This window comes from Salvelinus alpinus, chromosome 19 (assembly GCF_045679555.1).
Source record: "Salvelinus alpinus chromosome 19, SLU_Salpinus.1, whole genome shotgun sequence".
In the NCBI taxonomy this organism is placed as follows: Eukaryota; Metazoa; Chordata; class Actinopteri; order Salmoniformes; family Salmonidae; genus Salvelinus; species Salvelinus alpinus.
In genome coordinates, this window is record NC_092104.1 from 24,151,130 (window position 1) to 24,176,357 (window position 25,228).

Sequence of the window (25,228 nt, forward strand, 5' to 3'; positions counted from 1 at the left end):
ATGGTTGCAGTCTCTTCAAGCTGTGGCAATGATGCTTACAGGCAACATACAGCCAATGAGTTCACAGACACACATTTACCCTTTTCCTTTTATTGTCATCTAACATATGAACAAGATATTTACTGAAAGACCAAGCACATTTTCTGGCATTATCAAAAATGTTTCCTAAATCAAATACAATTTAACACGTATCATTGCACAATATACGATAATAATAAACAAAAATCATAAAATATCAATATCTATCAGAGCAAAAGCAAACCAACCAGAGTAGACCCAGAGGAGAAGCGTATGCGTGAACAGCCAAACACAGCAGATCTCCATACATTCCATAATGTCCTGGATAACTTGATAAGATTCCTAACATACTAAAATAGAACTGTGTAATAGGAAATTTCACAGCGGTAGCCTATTATGCAGAGAATATGTCTGCTCAATATTATGATTAACCTATTGGTGAGGGAAAATCTCATTTCTGTAAGAGCAAATTGCTAAGGAGGAATAATGATCCCCATTTCCCCCATAAGTAGTTTCAAGTTAACCTTAGGAGATGGAATGTTATCGAACAGCAGTGATGCAGAAGGTATAATCTTGCTGCTTTTACATGTAAGTGCAATACTGGCAGATGCTCAATTTAATAGACCAAGGAGGATAACACAAAAATGATATATTTTAAACTTTAGCACACTCAAGTGGCAGCTATCCATAATACTGACATGGAACTGGCACAAAACTGTTATTACCGCCAATGAAGTCCAAGGAAAATGTACCACCATTCTCACTGGTTGGTTTCCAATATTCCACTTGTTGGCTTCTGACAACTTCTATCAATCCCTCTATCATCTACACAGCATGAGACATTACAATAGGTTCCCTCTCTTGAATGCAGCACAAAGTTACCACAGATAGTTTCCATAGACCGACAACAGCCAATATCTGGAAATTCAAAACTAGCTAATGCACCTGATACCACAGCAATAAGAGATAAAATAGTGACAAACACATTAAATATGTCCAATACTGCCTGAATATTTCTCTGAACATTAGCTAAGTAAATCTGTGAGTTATGTAATGTAAAAACTGAAGGATATATAGATAATATAATTTCCAAAACAGCTAGATTAGTATGATATAATAATATAATATTGAAAATCAAAGGTGAGTTTAATACCAGTAGAGTATACAAGTCAACATAGTAATAAAAATAAGAAAGGTAAGTTAAAGACTGACAGGATCTCAAATAATTATCACAAAAAAATATAGGAAAAATGTGCTTATGGAAGTAGGCATTTCAAGGAGTAGAGCTGCATGGTTTTTGGACTGTATAGAAGTTTCGCTCTATTATGTGGCCTTCCATATTAGGGTCATGTCTAGACGAGATACAGCTTTTGTCCCAAATAGTTTTTGTTGTTGTTGCTAACCGTAACCCTACACTTTTCCCAACCTTAACCTGGAAAATGATTTATCCTAATCTGCTGCGTAAATTCTTGTAACCTGCTACGAGGTCAATTTTGACAAAAGCTATATCCCATCTAGACAAAACCCCATCTTAGTGGAGCTACATGACATGGATGGTGAGGATATGAAGCACAGAGAGATGATGATAGTGGAGGTGCAGATCACCCAATCCCAAACATATCTCTATGGCTTTATAGTGAACAGATTTCGTATGAACTCTCCTCACTGTAACTATTGGACCCTGCATGGACATTTCACATCCTACATTGATACTTCATATTGCTTTGTCTTTTACTGTTACAGAATAGAATCACAGAATAGATGTGTTAGCTATGATACTTAATCCTACATTAAAAACGTTATTGGCAGAAACTGAGGTATCTTTTCATTATTGGGGTGGCAGGTAGCCTAGTGGTTAGAGCGTTGAACTTGTAACCAAAAGGTTGCAAGATCAAATCCTGAGCTGACAAGGTAAAAATCTGCCCCTGAACAAGGCAGTTAACCCACTGTTCCTAGGCTGTCATTGAAAATAAGAATTTGTTCTTAACTGACTTGCCTAGTTAAATAAAGGTAAAATAAAAATCTGTGTAGCTAATTATTGCTCATGAGCCTTGGATTTCAAGCATTTCACTACACCCACAAAAACATCTGCTAAATATGTGTATGCAAACAATAAAATTTGATTTTAACATTTGATTTGGATTGATTAAGTAAGACGTAGGCTACTCCAAAAATCTAATTTCAATAATGTACCACGTTGAACATTTATCCGTCTATGAATGGCAGTGGATTCTTTACATACACAATTTGATCCCAATCTGGAGTTACAGTAGACGTATGGCATCAATGGATGATCGTTTGTACAGAAAATCAGTATTGGGTCATACTGTATGTGATTAGGCAGAGTGAAAGAGGTGACAGTTTGTACAATATTTCAGATTTGGGCCCTATGTGATCAGGCAGAGTGCTGAGATAATCTGTATGTGGGTCAGTCACAGCTTGCCACAGGCCCATCTCTTTAATTAAACACATCATTCCCTCAATTTTCCATAAGTCATAGATAGATGAGCATCTGGGACCATATTCATAAAGCATCTAAGAGTAGGAGTGCTGATCCAGGATCAGCTCCTCCCTGTCCATATAATGTATATCCACTATGATCTTAAAGGCTAAACTGATCCTAGATTACTTATACTCAGAGGCCCTGGTTTCCCCACTAACAACCTCAATGTCATATCCTTACACTCAGATTGGTCTATAGATTGGTCCCTGTAAATGAAGATGATGAAACAGAGATCAACCAAGGACAAGAGTTTAACCATTTATGTTGGATGTGACCACAAAATGAAAGTCACTTGGTGGTAATCTCACAATGGCAACAAGAGGAAAAACATCAACAGCATTAAAAGTAGCTTAACAAAATCTGTGAGATTGTCAGTGATTTTGGTACTGTGTATTACTACTGGCTTATTATGAGCCGTCCTCCCCTCAGCAGCCTCCTGTTACTGATTGTTCGCAACCCACAGGAGGGATGTGTAACGACGAGCACTATCTGTGAGCCTGGTTGCATCCTAAATGGCACCCTATTCCCTTTATAGTGCACTACTTTTGACCAGGGCACATAGTGCTCTGGTCTCAAGTAATACACTACACTGAGTATACCAAACATTAGGAACACCTTCCTAATATTGAGTCGTATCCTTCACTACAGTCCCATAGCTTTGGACACTGAACAGACAGCATGATCCCTTCACCCCACCATCCTGGTGCTTTCTATACAACATTCTGTAACAGTTGAACAAATCTGCCGCTTAGCAGAAGTTTACAAATATATATTATACCAGCAACAAAATAGATATACCGGCAACAAAATAGATATACCGGCAACAAAATAGATATACCGGTAACAAAATAGATAGCGCCTGGTGGCCATTTGTAACTATGTATTCATCCATTACAATAGCTGATGTAAACAACATGGGTGGATTGTGTCCCATCTCACATTCCTATGAGAACCTCAGCAGTGGCAGTCAGAGCCAGAAATAAAGAGTAGTGTATAGCATTTATAGAGATCTATATATAAACACAGTACCAGTCAAAAGTTTGGACACACCTACTCATTCCAGGGTTTTCCTTCATGTTTTGGGATGAGTTGGACCACAGTGTGAAGGAAAAGCAGCCAACAAGTGCTCAGCATATGTGGGAACTCCTTCAAGACTGTTGGAAAAGCATTCCTCATGAAGCTGGTTGAGAGAATGCCAAGAGTGTGCAAAGCTGTCATCAAGGCAAAGGGTGGCTACTTTGAAGAATTTGTTTAACACTTTTTGGGTTACTACATGTTTCCATATGTGTTATTTTATAGTTTTGATGTCTTCACTATTATTATAAAATAGGAAAAATAAGGAAAAATCCTTGAATGAGTAGGTGTGTACAAACTTTTGACTGGTACTGTATATAAGACTCTGGTGGCAGTCATCCACCGTGAACTGAAAGGACCCTTCACAGATCGTCATCTCTGATAACGGAACTTGATTGGAAAATAAATAACCCAAATAACCACAGCTGAAACCCTGATGTCCAACTCCCACACCAAAAGGAGATCACAATAGTTTTAAATTAAGTTTAACATTAAGGCAGACAGTTGTGTAGTAGAATATTAAATGGCAATGAAATATATTGTAAAATACATTCCTATATTATTCCTTTTGTCATTTTACACTTTCAAACATGTATTCTATTGCTCCTAGGGAATGTTTTACCCGTAACCTCCATTTTGTAACAATAATGATAGTCAATAATCCATAGTGGTGTTTTGCTCCCAATTTAGACAGTCCACTTCCTAGAACGGTGTGAATGAAGCTACAGGTGAAGCATGAGTGTCTACAATGGCACCCTGTTCCCTATATCAGGGTTCCCCAACTGGCGGCTCGCTAGCCGCATTTGTCCCATGGGCAAAATTTTTGGGGGGCATAAGACTAAAAACACCAGCAAATCAGTGATTTTAGTTTTGGAAATATATGTGATCTTATACAAATGTAAGCAAGGTTTTAAATTATTATGTTTTAGTCAAATATTATATCTGCTTGGGCTTCTTGCGGTCAATTTGCAGTCTACAAATTATTTGTAATTATCTTCCGGCCCCCTGACCAGCCGCGGCTGAATCTTGTTGATGATGCCTTGGGCACATAGGGCTATGGTCAGAAGTAGTGCACTATGTAGGAAATAGGGTACCATTTGGGACGCACTCCATGGTAACGGAGACAGAAACACACCGGTATGCAGCATGACGTGCCAATAGCAGAGTGAACCTCTACCGGGTAAAATTCACATTGACTATACAAAACAGGGATACAACGGAAGATTTCCATGTAAAAACTCAACCACACATATTATGTAATAGGTGGGGCGGCAGGTAGCCTAGTGTTTAGAGCATTGGACTAGTAACCAAAAGGTTGCAAGATCGAATCCCCGAGCTGACAAGGTAAAAATCGGTCGTTCTGCTCCGGAACAAGGCAGTTAACCCACTGTTCCTAGGCCGTCATTGAAAATAAGAATTTGTTCTTAACTGACTTGCCTAGTTAAATAAAAGGTCAAATAAAAAATTATAAATACAAACAATTATTACAATGAATGAAGCAAATAAAATGTTGGCAGATGAGGACGATACAGTGTGACTATGTTGAGCAGTGCATTAAAACACAAATAAAATATATGTACCATAAAATATTCACACACATGTACACCTGACCTCATTGTGGTACACAGATCAAGTGGCATCACTGTGTTGTAGATACTATGGCTGACATAAATGTACTCACAAATACAACCTGAAACACTGACAAAGGAAAACAGTTTAGGACACACATTCTTTCATACTATATACACTCCCTCCCTCTCAGTCACACAGAAAATGGAATAACCCAAAGAATTGAGTTACTTTCTCAGATGTGTTCTTGCTCATACGAGCACCACACTTCTTCTCCCACACCTCCAGGGCTTTCTGGTGCCAGGGGCTGCCCTCCTCTCTGTGTCCCCAATAGGGTGACCTGGGGCTGGCCGTGGTGGCCCTAGGCTACATCCTCCAGCAGACCCCCCTCTATCAGGTGGCTCTTTAAGGAGTTGAAGATGTTGAGCTGCTGGTCCAAGCGCAGGGCTAAAAGCTGCTGAACCACCTTGGCAGGGTTAGGGCCCCTGGAGAGAGAGATTACACAATGGATTACAGATATACATACAGGGTGACATTTTGACAGCACAAATACACCTCCACAAAATGTCTGGTTAGTCAATTTGCTGGAGGCTGTACCTCATGTCTTTATGCAATAGATGGAACATTGCTGCCGTTTAAGCCCATGGGAGAGAGAAGATTACTAACTGAGTCGCTCTGGATAAGATTGTCTGCTAAATGACTAGAATAACATTTAAAAAGTTAAACGAATCACATACAGTAACAGCCTTCTCGAGAATCACTTCTTTAGTAATGCATTATTTTCATCAATCAACACACTGTCAGCCAAAAGCAGTTAAGACTGTGGCTCCTCTCTCTCTATGCACCACTGACTACTCTCTTTATAAACAACGGGGTTACCTGATGAAGCTGGCGATGTAGACATTGACAAACGTGGCCATGAGGTACTGGCAGTCGAAGCGGTCCATGATGCCACCGTGACCGGGGATGGTGTTGGCAAAGTCCTGGAACAACAACAAAAATATAAATCTTGTGCTTCTCTCCGTGGGCTGATATTTATGTTCCCTGCCGCGCAGCTTTGAGAGAACATTGATCATGAGCACTGTCAACTGAGAGGCCACTCAATTCTAGTGAGTCCACCAGGTCCAGCGATAACAGGGGTCTCTTCTCCTCATACCCACCTTGATCTTAAAGGCCCTTTTGAAGCCGCTGGCAAAGAAGCCTCCGAAGGGTCCCATGAGGGAGGCAAAGGCAGACAGGGAGATGCTGTGAATCTGGAATGGGTAGAGGCGCACTGTGGGCTGGAGAGAGAGAGAGAGAGAGAGAAAGAGAAAGAGAGAGAGAGAGATAGAGAGAGAGAGAGAGAGAGAGAGAAGGGGAAAAGGGAGCGAGAGAGGATGACTACAGTCTCACATACGGTCAAACAGTTTCTTAACAAAGAGGAGAAACAATGACAAAAGGATTTAGGATATCAAAGCAGACTTCCAGACATAGACCAGCCAGAGGTCAGAAACAGAGACCAACCAGCCGGCCAGAGATCAGAAACAGAGACCAGCCAGCCAGCCAGAGGTCAGAAACAGAGACCAGCCAGCCAGCCCGAGATCAGAAACAGAGACCAGCCAGCCAGCCAGAGATCAGAAACAGAGACCAGCCAGCCAGCCAGAGATCAGAAACAGAGACCAGCCAGCCAGCCCGAGATCAGAAACAGAGACCAGCCAGCCAGCCAGAGGTCAGAAACAGAGACCAGCCAGCCAGCCCGAGATCAGAAACAGAGACCAGCCAGCCAGCCAGAGGTCAGAAACAGAGACCAGCCAGCCAGCCAGAGGTCAGAAACAGAGACCAGCCAGCCAGCCAGAGATCAGAAACAGAGACCAGCCAGCCAGCCCGAGATCAGAAACAGAGACCAGCCAGCCAGCCAGAGGTCAGAAACAGAGACCAGCCAGCCAGCCCGAGATCAGAAACAGAGACCAGCCAGCCAGCCAGAGGTCAGAAACAGAGACCAGCCAGCCAGCCAGAGGTCAGAAACAGAGACCAGCCAGCCAGCCAGAGGTCAGAAACAGAGACCAGCCAGCCAGCCCGAGGTCAGAAACAGAGACCAGCCAGCCAGCCAGAGGTCAGAAACAGAGACCAGCCAGCCAGCCCGAGGTCAGAAACAGAGACCAGCCAGCCAGCCCGAGGTCAGAAACAAAGACCAGCCAGCCAGCCAGAGGTCAGAAAAAGAAACCAGCCAGCAAGCCCGAGGTCAGAAACAGAGACCAGCCAGCAAGCCCGAGGTCAGAAACAGAGACCAGCCAGCCAGCCAGAGATCAGAAACAGAGACCAGCCAGCCAGCCAGAGGTCAGAAACAGAGACCAGCCAGCCAGCCAGAGGTCAGAAACAGAGACCAGCCAGCCAGCCCGAGGTCAGAAACAGAGACCAGCCAGCCAGCCCGAGGTCAGAAACAGAGACCAGCCAGCCAGCCAGAGGTCAGAAACAGAGACCAGCCAGCAAGCCCGAGGTCAGAAACAGAGACCAGCCAGCCAGCCCGAGGTCAGAAACAAAGACCAGCCAGCCAGCCAGAGGTCAGAAACAGAGACCAGCCAGCCAGCCAGAGGTCAGAAACAAAGACCAGCCAGCCAGCCAGAGGTCAGAAACAGAGACCAGCCAGCCAGCCCGAGGTCAGAAACAGAGACCAGCCAGCAAGCCCGAGGTCAGAAACAGAGACCAGCCAGCCAGCCCGAGGTCAGAAAGAGACCAGCCAGCCAGCCAGAGGTCAGAAATAGGGACCAGCCAGCCAGCCAGCCAGAGGTCAGAAACAGAGACCAGCCAGCCAGAGGTCAGAAACAGAGACCAGCCAGCCAGAGATCAGAAACAGAGACCACCCAGCCCGAGGTCAGAAACAGAGACCAGCCAGCCAGCCAGAGGTCAGAAACAGAGACCAGCCAGCCAGAGGTCAGAAAGAGAGACCAGCCAGCCAGAGGTCAGAAACAGAGACCAGCCAGCCAGAGATCAGAAACAGAGACCAGCCAGCCAGAGTTCAGAAACAGAGACCAGCCAGCCAGCCAGAGATCAGAGACCAGCCAGCAATCAGCTAGGCTAGGCTTCAGTCAGGGTTTGCTCAAAATCATGAACGTAAAACAAATAATTTTGTGCTTTAGTTGCACTTCTCCATTCGGATGAAATACACTATATATACAAAAGTTTGTGGACACGCCTTCAAATTAGTGGATTTGGCTACCTTTCCAGTAAATCAGTTCGTCAAATTTCTGCCCTGCTAGAGCTGCCGCGGTTAACTGTAAGTGCTGTTATTGTGAAGTGGAAACGTCTAGAAGCAACAGCCACGAAGTGGTAGGCCAAACAAGCTCACAGAGTGGAACCACCGAGTGCTGAAGCGCGTAGCGCATAAAAATAGTCCATCCTCGGTTGCAACACTCACTACCAAGTTCCAAACTGCCTCTGGAAGCAACGTCAGCAGAAGAATGGGAGCTTCATGAAATAGGTTTACATGGCCGATCAGCTACACACAATCCTAAGATCACCATGTGCAATGCCAAGCGTCGGCTGGAGTGGTGTAAAGCTCGCCACCATTGGACTCTGGAAACACGTTCTCTGGAGTGATGAATCACGCTTCTGGGGGCTGTTTTTCATGGTTCGGGCTAGGCCCCTTAGTTCCAGTGAGGGGAAATCTCAATGCTACAGCACACAATTACATTCTAGACGATTCTGTGCTTTCAAATTTATGGCAACAGTTTGGGGAAGGCTCTTTCTTGTTTCAGCATGACAATGCCCCCGTGAAGAAAGCGAGGTCCATACAGAAATGGATTGTCGAGATCGGTGTGGAAGAACTTGACTGGCCTGCACAGAGCCCTGACCTCAACCACATCGAACACCTTTGGGATGAATTGGAACGCCGACTGCGAGCCAGGCCTATTCGCCCAACATCAGTGCCCGACCTCACTAATGCTCCATACATTCATATACAGTTCAAGTCGGAAGATTACATACACTTAGGTTGGAGTCATTAAAACTTGTTTTTCAACCACTCCACAAATTTCTTGTTAACAAACTATAGTTTTGGCAAATCGATTAGGACATCTACTGTGTGCATGACACAAGTAATTTTTCCAACAATTGTTTACAGACAGATTATGTCAATTATAATTCACTGTATCTCAATTCCAGTGGGACAGAAGTTTACATACACTAAGTTGACTGTGCCTTTAAACAGCTTGGAAAATTCCAGAAAATTATGTCATGGCTTTAGAAGCTTCTGATAGGCTAATTGACATCATTTGAGTCAATTGGAGGTGTACCTGTGGATGTACTTTAAGGCCTACCTTCAAACTCAGTGCCTCTTTGCTCGATATCATGGGAAAATCAAAAGAAATTAGCCAAAACCTCAGAAGAAAAATTGTAGACCTCCACAAGTCTGGTTCATCCTTGGGAGCAATTTCCAAATGCCTGAAGGTACCACGTTCATCTGTACAAACAATAGTACGCAAGTATAAACAACATAGGACCACGCAGCCGTCATACCGCTCAGGAAGGAGACACCTTCTGTCTCCTAGAGATGAATGTACTTTCATGTGAAAAGTGCAAATCAATCCCAGAACAACAGCAAAGGACCTTGTGAAGATGCTGGAGGAAACAGGTACAAAAGTATCTATATCCACAGTAAAACGAGTCCTATATCGACATAACCTGAAAGGCCGCTCAGCAAGGAAGAAACCACTGCTCCAAAACCGCCATAAAAAAGCCAGACTAAGGTTTGCAACTGCACATGGGGACAAAGATAGTACTTTTTGGAGAAATGTCATCTGGTCTGATGATACAGAAATATAACTGTTTGGCCATAATGACCATTGTTATATTTGGAGGAAAAAGTGGGAGGCTTGCAAGCCGAAGAACACCATCCCAACCGTAAAGCACAGGGGTGGCAGCATCATGTTGTGGGGGTGCTTTGCTGCAGGAGGGGCTGGTGCACTTCACAAAATAGATGGCCTCATGAGGAAGGGAAATCATGTGGATATATTGAAGCAACATCTCAAGACATCAGTCAGGAAGTTAAAGCTTGGTCACAAATGGGTCTTCCAAATGGACAATGACCCCAAGCATACTTCCAAAGTTGTGGCAAAATGGCTTAAGGACATTAAAGTCAAGGTATTGGAGTGGCCATCACAACACCCTGACCTCAATCCCATAGCAAATTTGTGGACAGAACTGAAAAAGCGTGTGCGAGCAAGGAGGCCTACAAACCTGACTCAGTACACCAGCCCTGTCAGGAGGAATGGGCCAAAATTCACTCAACTTATTGTGGGAAGCTTGTGGAAGGCTACCTGAAACGTTTGACCCAAGTTAAACAATTTAAAGGCAATACTACCAAATACTAATTGAGTGTATGTAAACTTCTGACCCACTGGGAATGTGATGAAAGAAGCAAAAGGTGAAATAAATCATTCTCTCTACTATTATTCTGACATTTCACATTCTTAAAATAAAGTGGTGATCCTAACTGACCTAAGACAGGGAATGTTTACTAGGATTAAATGTGAGGAATTGTGAAAAACAGAGTTTAAATGTATTTGGCTAAGGTGTATGTAAACTTCCGACTTCAACTGTATATATATTTGCATTTCCCCCCCCCCAATTTCATGATATCCAATTACGATCTTGTCTCATCTCTGCAACTCCCCAACGGGCTCGGGAGAGGCGAAGGTCGTGTCATGCGTCTTCCAAAACATGACCCGCCAAACCGCGCCTCTTAACCCGGAAGCCAGCCGCATCAATGTGTCAGAGGAAACCCCGTTCAACTGACGACCGCAGTGAGCCTGCAGGCACCCGGCCCACCACAAGGAGTCGCTATATCGCGATGAACCAAGTAAAGGCCCCCGGCCAAACCCTCCCCTAACCCGGACAGCGCTGGGCCAATTGTGCGACACCCTATTGGACTCCCGGTCACGGCCGGATGTGACACAACCAGGGTGACACAAGCACTGAGATGCTGCGCCACTTAGGTAGGCCGGCAGAATTTTTTATAACTAGAGAATTGAACATTTGCGTAGTTAATTTAAGTGGAAAAAGTACTCGGCTGAAAATTACCGACAGCCGGCGCTAGTGGAAAATACTGTCAAAGACCAGAAACAGAGACCCACCAACCAGCCAGCCAGCCAGCCAGGGATCAGAAACAGAGCCCCGCCAGACAGCAAGAGATCAGAAACAGAGACCCACCAGCCAGCCAGACAAAGATCAGAAACCTGCCAGCCAACGTTCAGAAACAGAGACCTGCCAGCCAGAGACAGAGACCCACCAGCCAGCCAGAGAGATCAGAGACCCGCCAGCAATCAGAAACAGACCCGTCATCTAGCCAGAAAGACAGATCAGAAACTTGCCAGCGATCAATCAGAGAACTGCCAGCAATCAATCAGAAACAGACCCGCCAGCCAGCCAGCCAGAAAGACAGATCAGAAACAGAGACCAGCCAGTCGCACAATCAAACAGAGGGGACAGATCCGACTCACCCATCCAGTGAGGGACTCGAGGGTGGCCGGCAGGGCATAGTCCTGTAGCTGGAACAGATCAGAGGGCACACAGTCCACCTCAAAACTGTTATGGTCACTGTTGAACTCCACTGGACACACAAAGAAGCTGTAGCCTGCCATCACATATGACAACTGGAGAGAGAGAGAGGGACAGAAGCAGAGAATAAAATAATAGGACTTGTGGGGAATTTGAATGGAAACTTTTGCAGTTAGCTATGGCCGTGTCTTACCAGGATCCCAAACACAACAGTAGAAAAGAATCCGCCGATGAAGCCTTCCCAGGTCTTCTTAGGAGACAGCTGTAGAGTACACAATCAGGACATTGACACAGTACAGGGTGTTACCAATGGTATCCTTTGTACCAAATATCAAATGAATGATCCAAACTTCAGAAAATGCTACATACAGTAGTGGTGTAACAGTCTTGCTAACCTTAATGAGTGGAGTACGTCCAAAGAAGAAGCCAAACATGTAGGCCATGATGTCATTGCAGATCACACAGGAGATGGGCACGATGAACCTAGACCGAGAAGGAGAGAGGTACTGGTATCAACACCTGGGGTGTATTCAGTGGGGTGTATAAAGCAGACATGACTATTTACTCTGAAGAGACAGAGCCGGTCTCGTCAACACAGTACATTTCTATCTGAACGTTCTGAAATGTTGTTGACTCCTGAATAAGCTTCAGATGTAGACCACCCTAATGCACTCGTCATTTGCATCACATGGTTGTAGGACAGGTCGTAATTACATCAGATAGACTTTTCAACCTGCAATAAGTCCTCCCATTGTACAGCATGGAGACAGTGGGCTAAGTGAAGACACTCCCATGCATTAACCTCTGACAGAACAGATCCACTGGGTGTGTCCCAAATTACACCCTATTCCCTATATAGTATACTACTTTTGACCATGGTCCACAGGGCACTGATAAAAAGTAGTGCACTATATATGGAATAGAGTGCCATTTAGGTCACAACCAATGTCTGACTGAATTTGCCCTCTGATTGAATTTGAGTGAGTGAGTGAGCGACAGAGAGACATTTCTTACCAGATCATTCCCTCAAACAGGTTGTGGATGATGAGGTGGGACTGAGTCACTACGATCAGCAGAGTTACATGAGTCCAGCCAAACTGACAGGAAGGAAGGAAATTAATTTTCAGAAAGCTTAATTGTCCCAACATTTTTAATAAGTGATAAAGGAACATAGCTACCCCAAAATGGCCAGAACACTGCAGTATATTTAAGTAATAAGACCCGAGGAGGTGTTGTATATGGCCAATATACCACTACTAAGGGCTGTTCTTAGGCCAAACGCAACGCGGAGTGCCTGGATACAGCCCGTAGCCATGGAATATTGGCCATATACCACAAACCCTCGAGGTGCCTTATTGCTATTATAAACTGGTTACCAATGTAAATAGAACAGTCATTTCTTGCCATACCCGTGGTATACAGTCTGATATAACATGGCTTTTAGCATTCAGGGCTCGAACAACCCAGTTTATAATTACTCAGCAGTCTTTGTTTATAATTGAGCATTAATGCTGTAAATGACATTTTGCACAGAACAATCCTTACTGATAACAGGGCAATGATGACCAAGTTTCCTTTGCAACACCACAAACATATCCTTGAGGAGTGCTGGGCCCTCAGCCGGGTGTGTGTGTGTGTGTGTGTGTGTGTGTGTGTGTGTGTGTGTGTGTGTGTGTCTGTGTCTGTGTCTGTGTCTGTGTCTGTGTCTGTGTCTGTGTCTGTGTCTGTGTCTGTGTCTGTGTCTGTGTCTGTCTGTCTGTCTGTCTGTCTGTCTGTCTGTCTGTGGCAGCAGACAGGGCTAGGGGCCTCATCTATATCCTGGAGAGGACCCAGATCACTGCTGGTGGGATTCCATGTTTCTGGGCCAGGCTCCTTCAATAATGAAGTAGCAGCCCAGAGGGTTCATAATACAGTACACACACACTATGCTACGCAACACATGCATGCACGCACTACACACACACACACACACACACCATATAGAACTGCAGGCGATAGTGTTTCTTCACCAGGCTCAGCACGAACATGCAGAAACCTGCACAACACAGAGAACAGAGGAAACAAGTCAACAGGGTAAATCCATTTGAATTCAATCTCTTTTTCACAGCACCCCTTTTGATTTGAATGAAACCTTCCATACATATCTTCCCATTGTACAAGTGGTCAGAAAGTGACGTTTTGGACCTGAATGCCAAAACATTACAGAGATAAAAGGTGCTGAAAGTTGACCTATTTTGCATAGTCTTCATCACTGGAAAAGATAAACGGTTGAGATTGATATAATTTAAAATATTACAAACAGGGTTGTCAAACGATTTTCTAATTTCTTGGGAAAAAATATTTTAATAAAAACTATGTCATTTACTGTTGATTATCTAATATTTTTCATTTTCACATGTTGTAGCTTAAACCTTATTTGACATCATCTAAGGTTTTAGTGTTGTGCCCACCATCAGTTGAGACAACATTCTCTTGAATACAGGGTGGGTGTCATGTTTTGGCTGATAAAATTTCAAATGTATTCCCATTTTAACTTTCAAACGATACCACAAAGATAGGTTGAGGTCCACACATCAGATAATGTTGACTTGGATGGGAATATCGGTTGTATTAAATAATACAGTCAACCCTATTGAAATCATAGAAATATAAATAATAGAATAGACAGGACCATTTAAGTTGACATTGGGTGGACCGGCGGTCATCTTTGTGGTAGTAATTAAAAGTTCAAATTTCAATGGTGTACCAGCTAAATTGCAGTGGTCGACAGGTAAAAGGTCCATTCTAAGAATTATATTTCTATAATTGAAATGATACCCACACTGTATTCAAGAGCATGTTGTGTCTCAACCGATGGCGGGGAAAACATAAACCTCAGACGATGCAAAATAGGGTCTAAGCTACAACATACTGTATGAGAATATGAAAACAATGAGGTCATACGTTTTTAAATAATTTACGTTAAATGTTTAAAAATAACAATTATTAAAATATATTTTTTCTTTCAAGAAATAATAAAATAGTTTATCATTTTTAAGCTTACAGTGTTGTCAAACTCAACCATTTATCTTTTCCAGTGACGAAGACATGGATGTCTCATTGTATGGTGTGCAAAATGGGTGAACTTTGAGCACCTTCTATCTCCTGAACGTTTTGGCATTCAGGTCCAAACGGTCACTTTCTGACCACTTCTTCCATGGGCAAACATGAATGAAAAGTTTAGTTTAAATCAAAAGGGATGCTGTCAAAAAGTGATTGAATTCAAATGGATTTACCCCAAAGCATTTTTGTGCCAGACTGTTTTTAGAAGCTATTATTGTCATTCTTTGTTTTAAAACTGAGGACCAGCAACTGCATCCTTGTAATCATCCTAGCCATGTTCAATCAAACTCAATCACAATCTCTAGTGACATAAATTATGATTTGGTTTTGGTTTCCGAGGTTAAAAGCCTGCTAAAGTCAGTAACAGATCAAAACAGATTCACATGAATGCGCTGCATGTAACTCTTGATTTCTTACACTTCCAAGAATTATATCAATCCCCAAGGCTGTATCAGAGTAAGAAGACGCCCTTGTGAGTAAGATGCTTTTATCGAATCTAACAAATTAGATAAAGCAGTCAGGCCAATAATTCAGTTAGAACAATTTAGACACCAGAATATTTCTACATCCATCCAATCCATATCAATTTGTTACACATGCTTCATCAGAGCACAACAATGCTAGCCTGGTACCAGATCAGTTTGTGCTGTCTTGCCAACTTCTATGGTCATTGTAGTCACTGTATTATACTTCTGCTAAACTGTTTATTCTATTCTACTGAGTCATTTACTTTATGTTCGTTTACTTATCTTTCATTATTTCTTATTATTGTTGCATTGTCAAGAAGGAACCTGCAAGTGATCATTTCGTTGGACGGTGTATACCATATGTGCATCCCGCACATACGACTAATAAAACTTGAAACTTGGCCTGATGAACAGATCTGGAACCAGGCTAGAACAAAGCACAGTGTTCTGATTTGTCTTTATTAAACTACTTATAGATTCTGTGAAACTCAGCTCCTTCTACATTATCTGTCACAGGAGACACGGCCCTATTACCTTAAAAGAGATGGCCCTATTACCTTAAAAGAGATGGCCCTATTACTTTAAAAGAGATGGCCCTATTACCTTAAAAGAGATGGCCCTATTACCTTACAAGCCTTTCCCTGCCAACACTTCTCCAGTGAACAACCTGGCCCTGTTTTGAAATGTACCCTAAGGGAGGTATGAACGAAGGAGGGATAGATGGGTATTAACTTTCCTCTTTCACCTTGAGGCACAAAGTCGAGGTATGATCATACAGTCACACAGAAACAGCAGACGTTTAGCGAGTGCTACCTTCACCACATCCTGCTGCCATGAACTGCCACTGCTGCACTGGTTGACTGAAAGAGGGAGGGTGTGGCACAGTGGAGTTTCCTTCTGAAGCTTTTATATAAAAAATAAAAAAAACTTGTACCAAACCCTTTTTCAGGTAAAAACTGATTAAAAATGAAGAAGCTCCAACTAAAACGAACCTAAACGTTCAAAAGAGGACTCCCCTTTCTCCCTCCCTAACTCACTCCCTCTCCCTGGCTCTGTCTCACTCTCGATACTCTAAAATGGCTTCTTTATCACCAATAGGGAAAAGCACTAGATCGGTTTCCATCTGTCCTTGCCAGGTCAGTGATCATGAAGGAAAAGACATGAACAAAGGAAGTTAGTCAGAACTTTGGAGACAGCATGCATCTCACCTGTGAGGTACAGAGCGAAGGAGATGAGGCGGTGGTATTTGCTGAGGATGCGCAGCGGCTCCTCTCTCTGCACCAGATTAAAGAAGTAGTCTGTCACCGTCTCTCCATAGAAGAAGTAGTTTACACAGAGCAGGAAGTACCTGACAGGGAGAGGAAGGGAGGGAGAGGAGGAAGATGAAGGGAGGAGGAAGGGAGAAAGGGGTGAGGTCAGAACTGTTATAACAGACTGAACATTCACTAGGCAACCTTTTCTGGAAAACCTGGAGCAATGGTGAACTTTTGGAGAAGCAATGTTCAAGTTATGAAGAAATGTACAAGTTATGATGTTTTATAATAACTAAAGAGCTTTTACACCAGAGCTAACATACTACAAATAGCATCACCACTACATGTAACATGATATAGTTTCTCTCTGCTGAGAAATAATATAGATGAACACTTTAAACTGGGTAAACATCACCATACCAACAAACCTCAGGAAGTCTGCAATGAAATAAAACGTGCAACTCATTATTTCGGGTCAACAAACAGTTAGTTGCAGTATAACATTAAACACAGACATAAAATTGTGTGTGTGCGCACGCGCATCTCACCAACTCAACGTTCTGAACCAGGGCAGGTGGTAGGAGTGGTACACACTGTAACCGATGTGGATGATCTCCTGGAAGCATTTGATCTGCACACACAGCACCTGTAGAGAAAGATGTTCCATTATTACTTTGAACAGGTTTGTAATAAATGACTGAGGTTTGCCATTGACTGTCTGGGTTTTGGTATCAACTACATGGTATTCCCCTACCACACTTCACATTTGATATCACCCTGAAAACAGTATCTGGATCGTATGATTCCTTGTTGCTCAATACCATCTCACTTAATCAGACATTTTGGTTCAATGTTCTTGTGTTGTGACTCTATAAAGAGTTGTGTTCTCTGTTCACTTCCTGCAGCAAGCTTTCTCCCTCCCAGCAGGTAGTCCAGCAGAGCAGTAAAGCAGAGAAGAGTCTGTTATTTCCACTGAGCTACACTCTGAGCCTAAATCCATTAAGGACACAGACAGACAGACAGCCGGCCCCAATTCAATCCCTTACCCTCTCTTTCGTCCTAACCTTTTGTTTCTGCAGATCTGTAAGGTATGTACGCAATATGGTGGAAGTTCCATCACTGGACTGCGTATACCTATCCTAAGTCTGCAGATCTGGCAAAAGAGGGGTTCGGACCAAGGGGGACGGGTAGGGAGCGATTTGGGATCGGCTAACAAACTGACTGACAGACAGAAGGCTTAGGGAAAGGAGGATGAGGATCACTCACAATCAGCATGAGCACCATGGGGCCCAGGTAGATGATGATGAAGAAGAAGGAGATCATGGCCAGAGTCAGGATCCCTCGCACCCACCAGTTCTTCCATCTGAGAACACACACACAGTTAATCCCCAGATACAGTGTGTAATGAAAAGGTGAACAATAAGCATCCATATCAGTTGTCTGTGTGCACAAATGAAGTGCTGGTCAATACATTCCTGAAGAAGGTCAATATAGGCCTACACAGATCAATAGTTATATTGAGCATAGCAGATGGTATTTCATTAGCATTCAATAATCCATGTCTAAATAACAGGATGTTGTTAGGATGGAGGAGCAAACCGAAGATAGTAAATAAAAAAAATCTAGATGTTGGTTGTGTCCCAAATAGCACTCTATTCCCTATAGGCCTAGTGGCACTACTTTTGACCAGAGACATATGGGACGCAGATATTACGTTTTGTGAATAGGTGATATTTCCCTTGTTCCAAACAATGGCCAAACCGGAGGTTGTGAGTGTGATTACCATAAGAAAATAGTCAATGAAAAAAATATATATATGTTGGAAGTGTTTACCGTGAGGACAGTCCAGATAGGGCTTTGTTGAGGACCTCAGGGGTGTCATCAGCAGGGACAGGCACCTCCGGGAGCCCTGTATCAGGCTTGGTCTCACTTTCAGACACCCCCTCTGCTTTCCCCTCATTCTCAGATCCCTACAGAGAGAGAAAGAGAGAGAGGGGAGACAGAGGGGGGAGATAGAGAGACAGACACAGATATAGAGTGAGTCATACAATGTAAACAAACACAGCTAGCCTCCTATGAGGAATGCTCCCCCACTTCCTTTCCGGGTCTATTTTATGTCAGTGAACAACAACATTGTGAGAGCAAGCTTGTAGTGCTTTTCCGCTTTGGCGTCATTTGTCATTTGACACTGCAGACTGCTGTGATGTCATCGTGGTCTCTCCCCCCTAGCGCTACCAAAATTGCACTGTTGTGTCACATAACCTCCTATTAACACAACAGATAGCTGTTAGCCTACACTCTGCCTGTCTTGGTTGTCAACACACACACCGTACACACACATATAGCAGTAGGCCTAGCTATCAAGCTGATGGAACCCCCAGGTTTGCTGGTTCCCATTTCCTATCAGGCAGGATGCCCTGGATAAAAATAGCCCCTCCTTCCACACTCCTGGTACTGAAGAGACCCCTTTCATGTTCCCTGGGAGGCAAGGAGCAGCCGTCATTGAAAATAAGAATGTGTTCTTAACTGACTTGCCTAGTTAAATAAAGATTAAATAAAGGTGTAATTATTTTTATTTTTTTTATATAAAAAAATAAATAATAATAATTGGCAAATCGGCGCCCAAAAATACCGATTTCCGATTGTTATGAAAACTTGAAATCGGCCCCGATTAATCGGCCATTCCGATTAATCGGTCGACCTCTAATACATACTATACACAACAAACAATGGTCAGTGCTATCTGGGATCCTTGGGACGTCCCTAACCGTACCCCATTGAAATGTAAATGATTAGGGTAGGGGTTAACGTTAGGAGTTGGGACATCCCAAGGTTTCCGTTTGGCACTGACCAACAAACATGCCATTTCCTCTGGGTATAAATAGGCTGGATCTATTTTCCAGTGTCCTTAGGCTGTCACAATTTGACTGATATACCCATTCTTCAAACTTTGTGAGAGCAAACCGAGTCAACTTTGGCTCATATGATTTCAACTCAAAACATTTTGTAGGCACAAGACAGAGACACTAAGTTCTCCATGGAGAACTGATGATGCACCTGCAGGCAGGGTCCTTCTACAGTGATGTCTGACAGAATCAAACCACAGAGCTCCACGGCCCTATACCACCAGCACAACACAGCTGCATGATGAAACCTGCCTAACCGAACGTAGCAGGAGTAGACAGACGCCAGAGCGGAGTCATCAACCAGAAACATCCGCTTTCTGCCAACGTCGCTAAGGGGGGCACCAGCCTGACAATCACTGATCAAAAACCAAGACGCAAGGCCTACATTCTGAGGCGGGAATGCAAGTCAAAGTGGACTTGGAGGGGGGAACAAAGCATGTCTTTTAAGGACCCTGAAACTAGTAAAGCCCCACAGTGGAGCCTGTGTGATGGATGAGGAGAGAAAAGGCAACACAACAAAGCAGCTGCACACTTTTAATTAGAGCTCATAAAAGGTACTTGACTTTAAAATGTAAGGCTGCACAGACCGGTTTGTGTTTTTACTTTACCTTTTATAATGGTATTTGAATGTTTGGTTTGTTAAATGTGATACCATTTTTTTAGGTTACTCCGCTAAGTGAGTCATCTCTCTCCGCACTCCCTCTCTATGCTGCTTTCCACACAGACCTATCCCCACCCCTGGCACTCAAAGACCGCATTTATTGTTGCTCACCACGAGACACTTGCGTTCAGTCTTCATGGTTAACGCAGCACATGAAACAATGTTGATGACTACGATGCGGTTTTCACTTTGCTTCTGTAACAGTATTGCTTCCATCCCTCTCCTCACCCCTCACTGGGCTCGAACCAGGGACCCTCTGCACACAACAATTGACACCCTCGAAGCATCGTTACCTATCGCTCCACAAAAGCCACAGCCCATGTAGAGCAATGGAAACAACTACTTCAAGATCTCAGAGCCAGTGATGTCACCGGTTGAAACGCTATTAGCGCGCACCCCACTAACTAGCTAGTCATTTCACACCGGTTACACTTCTGAATATAAATACACTAGCGTTCTATAATTACACCATTAGTTTGTTTGTCTTTTCTTAGCAAGTTCTGGCTAAGTTGTGTTAGCCGCTAACGTCAAATCGCTAGTTAGCTGGCTCCACAAGAGCAAAAGGAGCAGCTGGACCGACAGGAGCAACCAGGGTCAAGCGCTCTGCCCAAGGGCATGTCGACAGATCTCCCACAAAGTCAAATCAGGGTCCCCAACCAGCGACCTATCGGCCCAAGCTCCCAACCGCCAGGCCACCAACCATCCAAGATCAGCCCACAGTTCCGAGAGCTGCCCCCCCTCTCAAAAAAATTAAAATAAAATCATTTAAAAAGAACTCTCCCTCCACTCCCTCCTAACTCTTCTCGAACATCTCATTCCAAAATTATGGGCATTAATATAGAGTTGATCCCCCCTTTGCTGCTATAACAGCCTCCACTCTTCTGGGAAGGCTTTCCACTAGATGTTGGAACATTGCTGCGGGGACTTGCTTCCATTCAGCCACAAGAGCATTAGTGAGGTTGGGCGATTAGGCCTGGCTCGCAGTCGGCATTCCAATTCATCCCAAAGGTGTTCGATGGGTTTGAGGTCAGGGCTCTCTGTGCAGGCCAGTCAAGTTCTTCCACACCGATAGACAAAGCATTTCTGTATGAACCTCGCTTTGTGCACGGGGACATTGTCATGCTGAAAAAGGAAAGGGCCTTCCCCAAAATGTTGCCACAAAGTTGGAAGCACGAGATCGTCTAAAACATCATTGTATGCTGTAGCACTAAGATTTCCCTTCACTGGAACTAAGGGGCCTAGCCCGAATCATGAAAAACACCCCAGACCATTATTCCTCATCCACCAAACTTTACAGTTGGCACTATGCAGTCGTGCAAGTAGAGTTCTCCTGGCATCCACCAAACCCAGATTCGTTCGTCGGACTGCCAGACGGTCAGGCGTGATTAATCGCTCCTGAGAACATGTTTCCACTGCTCCAGAGTCCAATGGCAGCAAGCTTTACACCACTCCAACCAAAGCTTGGCATTGCGCATGGTGATATTAGGCTTGTGTGCGACTGCTCGGCCATGGAAACCCATTTCATGAAGCTCCTGACGAACAGTTCTTGAGCGGACGTTGCTTTCAGCTGCAGTTTGGAAATCGGTAGTGAGTGTTGCAACCGAGGACAGACTATTTTTACGTGCTACAGCACTTAGCGGTCCCGTTCTGTAAGCTTGTGTGGCCTACCACTTCGATGCTGAGCCGTTGTTGATCCTAGACGTTTCCACTTCACAATAACAGCACTTACAATTGACCGGGGCAGCTCGAGCAGGGCAGAAATTTGTCGAACTGACTTGTTGGAAAGGTGGCATCCTATGACGGCGCCACGTTGAAAGTCACTGAGCTCTTCAGTAAGGCCATTCTACTGCCAATGTTTGTCTATGGAGATTGCATAGCTGTGTGCTTGATTTTATTCACCTGTCAGCAACAGGTGTGGCGGAAATAGCCGAATCCACGAATTTGAACGGGTGGCTAAATATATATATAGTGTACCCTCTCCCTTGTTATTGCTAGCTTCAACTGATTCAAACCCATCCTTCTCCCTTAACCAATTACCCAACTCCTTCTGAAAATATTCAACTTTTCCAAGCCAAACTCTATTTTTAGCCTCCTTAAGAGACATGCTTAGCCCTGTAGTACCTACCCTCCATTTCAAACACCGCTGCCATCCCGCATGAATATGTTAGCTACATGAAGTAGCTAAGTGAAAACATTTAATGTGGCCAAAGAATATAGGGTCCCCTAACCAAGACTTTGATTCCTACCCTTCTAACTATAGAATTAGAATAATCATACGTTTTTCCATGATTACAACGGTTTAAACTAAATCGCAAGTCAAATCGCAGTTAACATTTGGTTAAAAATAAGGCCTCGATTTTTTGCCAATATTGTGCAGCCCTACGTGGCAGTGGAAATGATCTCAAATGAGTGCAGGAAATGCAGAAATTGATCAAAATGCAGAAAATTATTTGGGGTTGAAGTTTAATTGAACATTATAAAACCATCAGAATGGAGAGAGACCTGTTAAACTAACTTAGAATGTATGTGTTGCCACCCACTACTCAAAGCAAATATATAACTTTTATTATCCAAAACATAAAATACCATCATTTGAAAAATACTGTGACATGATATTTTGGCCATATTGCCCATCCCTAATTTAAATTTAATGTAAAGTAACCAGGCTTTTTATTCGAAACAGCCCACAACTGGCATCATACATACTAGCTATAAATTGAGGCAGTGATTGTGATCCGTCTGAATTTGTATGTGGCTTGAAATGTGTATGTAGGTTGTCCTTCCTGCAGAGTTGATTGGCCATGGCCATTTCAATTCAGCCTACCTCATGAGTTGAAATCCAACTCATACGTTTGAAAACTAGCCAGAGTTTATGACTAATACATAGATTAAGTTAATTGAATAGATACATCTACTTAAAGTTAGTTGCCCTGGCCACACAGTAAATGCACAACGCCCATTTTCAGTTCAGTTGACTGGGGAGTAGGCAAGAGAGGAATAGCTATACTTCTTGTTACTTTCAATGACAAGCTAAAGACAAACGTTAGATATAGATAGCTAGTTAACCACTAATGGTATCTTGTAAATGTGTGTCATTCATGCCAGAGCTAATGTAAACAACAAATCAGCATACAATTTGTTAGCGTGCTAGCTATGTTTTGCTAGCAAGCAAACTAACGTTCGCGCTACTTAAATTGTAACGTTTGACGTGGCTGGCTAACTAGCTTGCCTTGTACGCTATTACAGCTAGCTAAATAATACTTATCATTATTCTAGTCACAATCATAATTTGTGGCATGATGTCCCATCTAGTGGGCCTTGGCTAGCTAACGGGTTTGTTCCAAATGGCAGTCCATAACCACTCCGTAGTACCGTAGGCTAGCTACCTTGTCTTCGGATTGTTGATATTGGTCGTTTTCAGTCGTTCCGCGGTGCCGTAGCTCTGTCATTTCTGCAACTCGTGTCCCAGCTACTACAGAGGGTGAGTGTATGTGACACAGGGTTGTTACAGTTTACCAGCTAACGTTAGCTTGCTAAACAACAAAATACGACGGTTTCGTTCGACATAAATTATGCTTTCTTGTTAACCCCAGATGATTCACGTCCCTCTCACTGGGTTTCCACTAGATATTACAGCCACAAAGTCCAAATGATATTGTCTATATCGTAACAATTTATGAAAACAAAAATGTGCAGTTTGGTCTTAGTCCAAGGTTAGGTTTAGGCATACTGTTAGCAGTGTGGTTACGTTTAGGTTTAAAATACAAATTTAAGAAGAGCAATTGAGCACCCGATTACTCATCCTGCTGCCCATAGACATGGAATCACTGGTCACTTTAATGTTTACATACTGCTTTACTCATTTCATATGTATATATTGTATTATATTCTACTGTATTTTAGAGAATGCCACTCGGACATTATTTTACTTTTATATTTCTGTGACTTGTTGGATAATACTGCACTGTTGGAGCTAGGAACATAAGCATTTCGCTACACCCGCAATAAAATCGGCTAAATATGTGTATATTTTACCTATTTTATTTTATTTTGCGAAATGGGCGGGGGTTATGACTTTGTGGCTGTTGTAACTAGTGACGACCCTCGGTGTTGAATCGCGACGTTGCTAATGGTCTGAATTGCAATCTGTATCGCAACTTTTTGTAACGTTGGCTTGCAATGGGTACCAAACACTCTTGAAAATCAACTTTCTCTAGCCTAGACATATCAACAGTTAATGTGTTCCATAGTGGTAACTGCTGGTTGTGGTTTTTGGGTTGTGGATTTCATATACAATTATATTTTTTATATATATAAAGTACCAGTCAAAAGTTTGGACACGCCTACTCATTCAAGGGTTTTTCTTTATTTTACTTTTTTCTACATTGTTCTATGAAACTATGAAATAACACATATGGAATCATGTAGTAACCAAAAAAGTGTTCAATCAAAATATATTTTATATTTGAGATTCTTCAAAGTAGCCACCCTTTGCCTTGATGACAGCTTTGCACACGCTTCGCATTCTCTCACCCAGCTTCATAAGGCAGTCACCTGGAATGCATTTCAAATAACAGGTGTGCCTTGTTAAAAGTTAATTTGTGGAATTTCTTTCCTTCTTAACCTTTCAGTGCTACCCATCCTGGATCCGGGATCCTCCTCATCAAAAAAGCTGACTAGCATAGCCTAGCCTAACGGGACAGGGATATCATATAATATAATTTCATGAAATCACAAGTCCAATACAGCAAATGAAAGATAAACATCTTGTGAATCCAGCCATCATTTCCGATTTTTAAAATGTTTTACAGCGAAAACACAATATGTATTTATATTAGCTAACCACAATAGCCAAACACACAACGCCATGTTTTCACCATGTTTCCACCGCATAGGTAGCTTTCACAAAACCCAGAAATAGAGAGAAAATTAATCACTAACCTTGAACAACTTCATCAGATGACAATCTTATAACATCATGTTATACAATACATTTATGTTTTGTTCGAAAATGTGCATATTTGAGGTATAAATCGTAGTTTTACATTGCAGCCACCATCACAAATAGCACCAAAGCAGCCAGAATAATTACAGAGAGCAACGTGAAATACATAAATACTCATCATAAAACATTTATGAAA

The 25,228-nt window shown here is 43.0% G+C and overlaps 1 protein-coding gene across 1 annotated transcript; it reads right to left on the minus strand.

The window, feature by feature from the left end:
- Positions 1-74: 74 nt before the first annotated feature.
- On the minus strand, positions 75-23,844 carry LOC139545176 (phosphatidate cytidylyltransferase 2-like). Its single transcript, XM_071352652.1, has 13 exons — positions 23,474-23,844; positions 18,354-18,490; positions 17,787-17,883; positions 17,069-17,166; positions 16,476-16,615; positions 13,675-13,733; positions 12,713-12,795; positions 12,094-12,181; positions 11,892-11,960; positions 11,641-11,793; positions 6,325-6,444; positions 6,044-6,147; positions 75-5,649 (listed from the first exon to the last, which is right to left on the minus strand). Exons 1-13 carry the CDS (start codon positions 23,534-23,536, stop codon positions 5,526-5,528), a joined length of 1,335 nt encoding a protein of 444 aa, XP_071208753.1. The 5' UTR covers positions 23,537-23,844; the 3' UTR covers positions 75-5,525.
- Positions 23,845-25,228: the final 1,384 nt, after the last annotated feature.

Coding starts and splice junctions, on each gene's coding strand:
- LOC139545176 (XM_071352652.1), bottom strand. CDS start 23,536: ATGACAGAGCTACGGCACCGCGGAACGACTGAAAACGACCAATATCAA. Junction 12,182..12,712: donor CTGTTTGAGGGAATGATCTG/GTAAGAAATGTC, acceptor TTCTCGGTCTAG/GTTCATCGTGCCCATCTCCT. Junction 5,650..6,043: donor TACATCGCCAGCTTCATCAG/GTAACCCCGTTG, acceptor CTCTCTCTCCAG/GGGCCCTAACCCTGCCAAGG.